General features: G+C 40.2%; 1 protein-coding gene across 1 annotated transcript; it reads left to right on the top strand.

The window, feature by feature from the left end:
- Positions 1-2,586: 2,586 nt before the first annotated feature.
- Positions 2,587-3,687, top strand: Zfp42 (ZFP42 zinc finger protein). Its single transcript, XM_032919056.1, has one exon. It carries the CDS (start codon positions 2,639-2,641, stop codon positions 3,563-3,565), a length of 927 nt encoding a protein of 308 aa, XP_032774947.1. The 5' UTR covers positions 2,587-2,638; the 3' UTR covers positions 3,566-3,687.
- The last annotated feature ends 5,529 nt before the right edge of the window (positions 3,688-9,216 follow it).

Raw genomic sequence — 9,216 nt, 5'->3', positions numbered from 1 at the left:
AAGTTCTGAGCCACCTTTCCCCAGCCTGTCTTTCAGGCACGACACAGTGTAAGTCTAGCTGTGTCTCAGTCCCTCCACTTGAAGACTTTTCTGCTTACAGAAGATGGCCAGTTCAGCCTCCGTATCCTCCATTATCCTAGTAGAAGTCCTCACTAGGGTTACCTGGGAGATTCCAGGGGGTTTCCACTGCACTAGGTTTGTTTCCAATTGCTCCAAAATACTCCCCATCTCAGTCGTCTCTCCCAGTACACATGCACACATTCGCATTCTCTGTCTTTCGTTCTCCCCTCCCCAACCTGACCCCTCCGGTTCCTATCCCAATGCATCCCCTGCACCACCACCACCCCCCCTTGTTACCTAGCCTCTCTGGGTGTGTGAATTGTATCATGATTATCCTTTTCTTAACAGCTAATAGCCCCTAATTAGTGAGTACATACCGTGTTTCCTTTCTAGGGCTGGTTGGCTCAGGGTAGTTTCAATTCTTTTCTAGTGTCCGTTTGCCTGAAATTTTCAGCATGTCATGTTTTTTAACAGTAGTACTCTATTGTGTAAATGTACTAGATATATTTTATCCATTCTTCTGAAGGCCATCTAGGTTGTGTCCAGGTTTTGACTTTTGAATAAAGCCATTATAAACATAATTGAACAAATGCTCGTGTGGTAGGAGAGAGCGTCTTTTGGGTATATGCTGAAGAGTGGTATAGTTGGGTCTTGAAATAGATTGATTTCCAGTTTTTTGAGGAACTACCATATTGGTTTCCATAGTGTCTATAAAAGTTTGCACTTGTACCAGCAATGGAGGAGTGCTCCCCTTGCTCCACATCCTCGCCAGCATCAACTGTCACTTGTGTTACTGATCTTAGCCACTCTGACAGGTGTAAGGTTGAATCTCAAAGTAGTTTTAAGTGTTTCTAACCATTTCACCATTTCAGATTTCTGTTTAAAATTCTCTGTTTAGATCTGTACTCCATTTTTAGATTGGATCGTTAGGGTGTTTTTTGTTTGTTTGTTCATTTTGGGTTTTTCTTTCTTTCTTTTTTTTTTTTTAAATATGTAGTTTCTGGAGTGCTGTATATATATTTTGGATATTAGTCCTCTGTCAAATGTGGGATTGGAGAGAACATTTTCCCATCCTATAGGCTGCTGCTTTGTCCTATTAAAGGTGTTCTTTGCCTTACAGAAAGAAGCTTTTCAGTTTTATGAAGTCCCGTTTACTAATAATCGTAATCTCGTACCTGTGTTATTGGTGTTTGTTCAGGAAGATGTCTCCTGTGCCAGTGCATTCAAGGCTATTCCCTACTACTTTCTCTTTTATGAGGTTCAGTGTATTTGGTTTTGATCCACTTGGACTTGTTCTGTGGATTTATTTGCATTCTTCTACTTACTAACATCCAGATAAACAAGCACCATTTGTTGACAGTGCCGCCTTTTTTCCATTATGTATTTCTGTCTTATCAAAAGTATAAAGTATCCATCGGTGTGTGGTCTCACATTTGGGTCTTTGATTCACTTCCATTGATCTGTTTCTGATTTTATGCCAATACCATGCAGTACTTATTACTATTGATCTATATGTATTGCAGCTCCAGAAGTTCTTTCATTGTTCAGAATTGTTCTAGCTATTGTAGATTTTTTTATTTTTTTCCATATGAAATTGCATATTATCTTTTCAGGGTCTTTAATTTCGTTGGGAATTGTGTTGAGTCTGTAAATCACTTTTAGTAACATAACCGTTTTCATGGTGCTAATCCTACTAATACATGAGCATGGAAGATCTTTCTGTCTTCCAACATATTCAATTTCTTCTAAAAACTTGTAGTTTTTGTCATAAAGCCTTTGACTTGATTGGTTAGGGTTACCCCAAGATAATCTTATATCTGTGGTTATTGTGAAGTGTCTTGTCTCTCTGATTACTTTCAGTCTGTCATTTATAAGAAGGGTTTAATTAATCCTGTATCCAGTTGGGTGTTGATCAGCTGTAAGACTTACCTGGTGGAATTTTGGGGGTCTTTTATGTATACTATTATATCATCTGTAAGTAAGTTACTTTGACATCTTCCTTTTCTAATTTGTGTGTCCCCTTAATCTCCCTTAGTTGTCTTAACGCTATGGCTAGAACTTCAGATACTATATTGAAAAGATAGGGAGTGAGCAGCCTTGTCTTGCTCCTGATTTTAGTGAAATTGCTTTTGAGTTTCTCTCTATTTAATTTGATGTTGGCTATTGGCTTGCTGTAAATTGACTTTATGATTAGAAATGTCCAGTATCCTTAATTCCTCCAAGACATGTGAAGGGGTGTTGGATTTTTATCAACGGCTTTCTTTTTTTCTGGCATCTAATGAGATTTGCCTGTGTGTGCTTGCTTAAATGTGTGGCTCTCTTGTGGATGTCGGGACAATCTGAGAATTTAGTCTGTCTAGCCCATGTATTCCAGTATCAAACTCAGCTGAGTGACAGGCAGGTTCCTGGTGAGCCCCCGCTGCCTATATAAGCCATTGATTTACTGAAGTCACTGTCTCACCCTGGCTCTAGTATTGGAATATGTTTTAACTTTGGTCATTATCTAAGGCAGGTGTTTGCCTGAGGTGACTGTTGCTGGACCAGTGTCACCTGGAAGTGATTTCCTAGCTAAGACAACATGAATGAACAGATGAAGAAAATGGCAAAGACAAGTGGCCAGAAAGGGCCGGGCAGAAGGGGCCTCGACAGAATGACTCTAAATCAAGACGAGGCAAGGCCAGTTCAGAATACCAGAGTGGAACCTCCCCATGTAACATACACCATCCACGAAGAAGGTGAGATTAGCCCTGAGAATGAGGAAGATGTCTTTCCTGACGGATACCTAGAGTGCATCATAAGAGGGGAGTTTTCTGAGCCCATTTTGGAAGAGGATTTACTTTTTAAATCCTTCGAAAGCCTAGAGGAAGCGGAACAAGACCTTTCTCGCCAGGTTCTGGAAGCTAGTTCCCTTCTCGAGTGTTCTTTGGAGTACATGACAAAGGGGACAAAGCAAGAGAAAAGGGCCACACAAGAGGAGCCTCAGCAGACTGTTGGAGCGAACTCAGTTCCTGGGTGTTCTGAGTACTTGACAAGCAGGAAGCTCCCTGTTGGAGAACCCTCGGAAGTTGATTTATCCTATCATGAGCAGCTGGCAGGCTTTACTGGAGAGAAGCTAAAGGGAGGTCCATACTGTGGTAATATCTCGATGCTGGAGTGTCCTCAAGCTGGGTGCAAGAAGAAGCTGAGGGATAAAACTGCCCTGAGGAAACACATGCTGGTCCACGGTCCCCGTCAGCACGTGTGTGCAGAGTGTGGGAAAGCTTTTACCGAGAGCTCGAAACTAAAGCGGCACTTCCTGGTCCATACAGGAGAGAAGCCTTTTCAGTGCACCTTCGAAGGCTGTGGGAAGCGCTTCTCACTGGATTTCAACTTGCGCACCCATGTCCGCATCCACACGGGTGAGAAGCGCTTTGTGTGTCCTTTTGATGGCTGCGAGAAGAGTTTTATTCAGTCAAACAACCTGAAGATTCACATCCTAACCCATGCAAAGGCAGGGAAATGCTGAAAGTCGAGACAGATTGTCCCAGGCTGAGTGGTCTTACTGGCAGAGGCACCGAGGATCCATGCATTATGTATGAGAATATTATTTGTAGGGATGGATTCTATGGCTAAAATAACTTTGCAAATCTAGAAGGCATGCTTGTATTTTTTTACTTCATTACACAATTTTAAGAACATTGTTTTTTGTATTCCATAGTGTGGTTCCAACAGAAAAGTCAATGGTGAAAGCAGTTCATAAAGCATGATGTTTAATATATGTGCTACACTGTTGAAGGTGACAGTGTTTTTGCATACTTAATAAAAATAGCTTATTTTTAATTATGCAGTTCCTAATGCCCTAGCTTTTACCCTTTAAAATGCTTCATGGTAAATGATCCTAAAGAATGGGTACCTTTGGCAGTAGTCAACAAATGAATACATATTTCTCAATTTTTGATTTTTGTTTTCCTTATTGTATCAAACTATTAATCATAGTTAAATGTGAATAGTTATATAATAAAGTTGATCCATCTGAAGATTTTAGGTGTTTCAAAATAAAAGGAAATAAAACACTAGAAATGAGTCAAATTTCTGGAAAAGTAAAAGTGCACTAAAAGGAATAAAGCCAGCCAGAATGGCGCAGGACACTCAGGGGGTCTGAGGCCAGCCTGATCAGCCTTGAGCGCTGGGGTCAGCTAAAACTATAGAGGTATCCTGCTTCAAGGGGGGGGGCAGAGACAGCATTTCATTATTGTTTAAAAGGGTGGGGTCGGATGGGTGGTATACATTTTGGATCCCAGCATCCAGGAAGTATAGTGAGTTTGAGGCCAGCCTGGTTCACAAAAACAAGTATCAGCTCAGCCAGGACTAAGAATGAGACATTCCCAAAAGAGTTACTAGCATTCGGTATTGATATGCCAGTCCATTAGAAGTCCTCAAAGCTGTTTCGACATCACTTCCAGAAGTTCTCTGTTAAATTTCTGAAGTCCACTAGGCCACAGTGACAAGAACTACCTCAAACTCCAGAAATGTATGCTCTTGTAGTTTCCAAGGCTAGGAAGCTACCAATTCAAATCAAAGGTCAAGCCAGGGTTTTCATTGTCTATGAAAAGACCTCTTCAGAGAAGAGCGCATTCTGGTGCTGAGTTGCTGGGAGTTAAAGTTCTAATGTCTGAATATTGAGGATACAAACCCATAAAGTTTGTGCCCAGTAATTTTTATTTTTAGAGTTCTTTAGAAAGTGCTCATGGTCATTTTTGAAAATATATTAATATATAATATAATTAATATCCTTTTGAAAGGATATTAAGGAAGTTCCATTTAATTGTAGTAAATTCACAACATACATGTCCACTCAGTAAAAACATTTACCTAAAATCATGTTTGGTCTCCTCAATGGAGAAATAATGCAAATGTTTTCAAAGGAAGCTACAAAGGGAATGGAAGAGGGTCATGTCTAAGAGTTTTGTTTTTAATGGGATAAACTTGAGTGCATGCTAGGGAAGGGATTCAAAGCAGTTAAATACAAAGGGAAAGGTAGTTGGAATAAAAGTCTAACTCATAGGATTTAGCTTGCTTGTATAATTGCAAAGGGAACTGGCCAGAAAATGAGCAGCCATCAAACCTGCTCCCCGACCCAGTCAGTAGAAATTATTTGGTTTTGGTAAAAATGCCATAATCCAGCTTAGTTAAAAATGCAACTTCGTTTTGAAGATTTAGCATAGCCCTGGAAATTAAAGCACGTGTTTTAGAAGGATGAATGATGGTCAATCTTGATTTTTTTTTTTTAATGCCAAAGTTTAAAAGCAACCTGTCTTTGAAAGTCAGGGTTCATAGTTTGACTTCAGGGTGAAGTTTTTGCTAATAGGCACTTTTACAGAATGGTGGCTACTTAGTGTATATTTAGTAAGACAATTATATCATTTTTATAGGAATGTGGATCCCAAAACTTCCAGATTGATATCAGTAAAGTGGTGCAGAAAAGCCATTCAGATATTTCAATTTTCTTCTAAATCAAACACCTGCATACAGAACTTAAGGCGAATTTAATCTGGGTGATGGATCGTGTGTCTACCTAGTGTTTGCTTTTGCCAGCCTTGTGTCTGACTCAATCCTTTTTTTTTTTTTTTTTTTCGGAGCTGGGGATCGAACCCAGGGCCTTGCACTTCCTAGGCAAGCACTCTACCACTGAGCTAAATCCCCAACCCCTGACTCAATCCTTTATGGATTCAGAGTAAAGATTAAAGACCAATCAAAAGATGCAAAGATTAGGGTTCAGGAGCCTCAGACCGGAGCCTCCGAGCACCTGGAAGGATTAAGATTGGCTCTCCTTATAAAGGCTGGTCTGCTCTAAATCTGTTCATGAGGAAAAGTCTGTAAAGTTACAAGATGTTCATATCTGGATTTTGAGGCCTAGAGTGTCCTGTGAAGAAGTAAGATTGTATGTGGCTGGCCTGGTCTTTCTGTCTTTTTTTTTTTTTTTTTTTCTCTCCAGAGATGTACATAGAATGGCAAAGAGGTAGGAAAATTAAGACATAGAAAAGAGGCTAGACATTGAGGGGTCACATTTGAAATACTTGCTAGTGTTTTAGTTTTTATTTCACGTGTGTCGGTGGGTTTGCCTGCATGTGAGAGTGTTGAATTCCCTGGAACTGGAATTGTGAGCTGCCATTCGGGCACTGGAGATTGAACAAGGGTCCTTTAGGGAGCAACCCGTGCTCTTAAGCACCAAGCTATGTCTCCAGCTCATGTTTTTTTAAAAATGGGTGACATTTTGTCTTCATGTATGTTTGTGCATCATGTTGAATGCAGTGCTTCTAGGTATCAGAATGAAACATTGGTTCCCTGGGAACTGGGGTTAGAAAAGGTTATGTGGGTGCTGGGAATTGAACCCAGGCCCTCTAGACGAGCAGTCAGTGCTAGGAACCAGTGGGTCCAGTCATCGGCCCTTTTATTAATGTTTTACAAATAAATGCACACATACTCTTCACATTTATGTTCTACATTTAAAAAGAAATTCAAGCAAAATTAGAGGAGTCGGTCCATTTAGACTCTTACATGACTCCACACGCAGGCACGTTAGACCTAGATTTTCCTACACAACTGAAAACTTACTGTGCCAATGCTGTTCCTTCTGCCTCCCTACTTCTAATGATGCAAAGTACACTATTTCAGCCTGGCATGGCAGCACACACCTTTACTCCCAGCACTTAAGAGGCAGAGGCATGTGGATCCCTGAGTTCAAGGCCAGCCTGGTCTACAGAGTGAGTTTCAGGACAGGGCTATACAGAGAAACCCTGTCTCAAATTCCACCCCGTCCCTCATGCCCAAATAAGTATATTTGATTTTTAACATGTATTTTGCTGTTATTCAGTGTTTTGTTTCTTTTAATAGAATGGCATCTAAGATTTTCCATATTACAAGAGGCTGTATCTCCTTGAAGCAGTAACACCAGTATGTGTTGCTTCTTTCTACACTTGGGTATTCTGAACAGCCTTAATAGGAAAAGGGCTCACGATAGAAGAGTTGGAAGGCTGGATTAGGTAGCAGTCCTGCTTTTTTGTTTTTGTTTTTCTGAGGACCTCCTATGCTGTCTTCCACCACAGTTCACACAGAACGTTGTGATTACAGAAGTAAGATGGCTTCCCTGTGGTTACATTGTGTTTCTGCTGTCCATTTTTATGGAGGATTATTTGTTTATTTGCTAATGAGCTGTGAATTCTTGATTCCTTATATATTTTAATACTTCCTTATCAGAGGCTTGCAAGTCTGTTCTATTTTAATTTTTTTGTTGATTCTTTTTTCTTAGCTGTGTACAAGTTCTTTAGTTTCATGGAATTCCACTAGTTTTGGTTTTGGTTTGGTGGGTTTTTCTTTGGCTTGGTTTTTGGATTTTCAAGACAGGGTTTCTCTGTATAGCCCTAGCTCTCTTGGAACTCATTCTGTAAACCAAGCTGGGCTTAAACTCACAGAGAGCCACCTCACTCTACCTCCCAAGTCCTGGGATTAAAGGTGTGCCTCCATGACCTAACTGTTACTGTCATTTTAACATTAATTCCTCCAATCTACAAGCAAGGAGTATCTTTTCATTTTACATACTTTTCATTTCCAGTAATATAATTTTCAGTATGTGGTTCTCCCTTGGTTAGATCTCTTCCAAATATTTTAATGTAACCATAAAGAAGAATATCAGTAGTTTTTTCCTAACTTAGTGCCAGGATAGAGAAATGTAATTGAACTAAGTGAAAATCAGTGTTAAAGTAGATCCTTTCTCTAACACAGCACTGGGGGTGCAAAGATGGGTCAGCAGATAAATCAGGTACCGCTCTACAGAGGACTCCGGGTCTTTGCCCAACACCCACATCAGGCAGCTTACAACCAGCTACCTATAACTCATTTCCAGGTGACCCAACACTCTTTGACCTCAGTGAGCACCTATGTAAATGTGCTGCACATATATTTACATAAATAATCGTTTTACATAGTACATGAAACATCTATTTACTCTGTTCTACCTCACCAGAGACTTTTGTCTTTTAACCCTGGCTGCCCTGGATCTCACTATATACCACCATGCCCAGCTTGTCCGGTTCCTATGTGACTCTCCTGCCCCGTATATGCATGTGCAGACATCCGTGTGCACTCATGTAATTACCCCATGCAATGGCTCTGACTGAATACATTGCATGATTACATCCTGCACTGGACACAGAACAGTGCAAGTTACATTAAAAACCCATTATATCTGCAACTCCAAGCAAGAGACTATAATTAAAAGGCAATTGGATGAAATTTGCTTTAAGAGTACAAGAGCTTAAGCAAGCTTTGGTAAATGAGTGTTAATGGTTAGCATGTGGGTTTTATTAGGGTGTTTGTTCCTTTTCTGTGTGACCCCAGAGTTGAATTTCTTAGATGTCAGTGGACCAGATATGAAGAACACCTGTACCAAACTGCGCTTTACCATATGGCTAAAGTCATATCCATAAAACAAGCTAACATAACTTTTGTGACTTTAGTAAATCAAAGGTATTAGGTAGGCTTCAATGATGCCCTGGGCATTAATAAACTATTCTTAGCACTCCTAAGATCATAGTTGCGTGCCATAAAAAGATAGTACATGCTCCCTCCAACTCAAAATGATGGTCATAAAATACACATACAAATCAAAGAAGCAATAAAACTGGGAAGAATTTTGATAATCATCACCATTAAACGTCAAAATGCTGCACGCTATGTGTAATTACATCCTATCGTCTATGCTGGCCACTAAGCATCGGGACATTCTTGTGTGCAAATGCTTTGGGGTTTGTCATGACTGCATTCTAGGACTTCCCATCCTGATTTAGCAAAGATGCAGCAAAATCTTTGCCGCTCCTCCTATTAAAGCCTAAGGCCTCATGTCACAATCCATGTCTACTCTCCCTATTATGGAAGGTGTGGTCAAAGGACCATGAATTCATGGTCAAGCTGGACAACTTGGTGAGACCTTTCCTCAAAATTTTATAAAAGAGGGATACTTGTCAGTGCCAAAGCCCTTGTCTGCTTTTCACAGGCTCTGGACTCTGTCTACTAAAAAGAGAAAAAGGTCTTGGTCTAAAGATGGCCCAATAATAGAGTGATTGCTTAACATCTTCCAGGCTCTGGGTACTGTCCTTAGCACTTCATACACATAAATAT

Source organism: Rattus rattus, chromosome 13 (assembly GCF_011064425.1).
Source record: "Rattus rattus isolate New Zealand chromosome 13, Rrattus_CSIRO_v1, whole genome shotgun sequence".
NCBI classification, from domain to species: domain Eukaryota; kingdom Metazoa; phylum Chordata; class Mammalia; order Rodentia; family Muridae; genus Rattus; species Rattus rattus.
The sequence above is the reverse complement of the archived record's forward strand: the minus strand, read 5'-3'. Positions and strand labels throughout refer to the sequence as shown.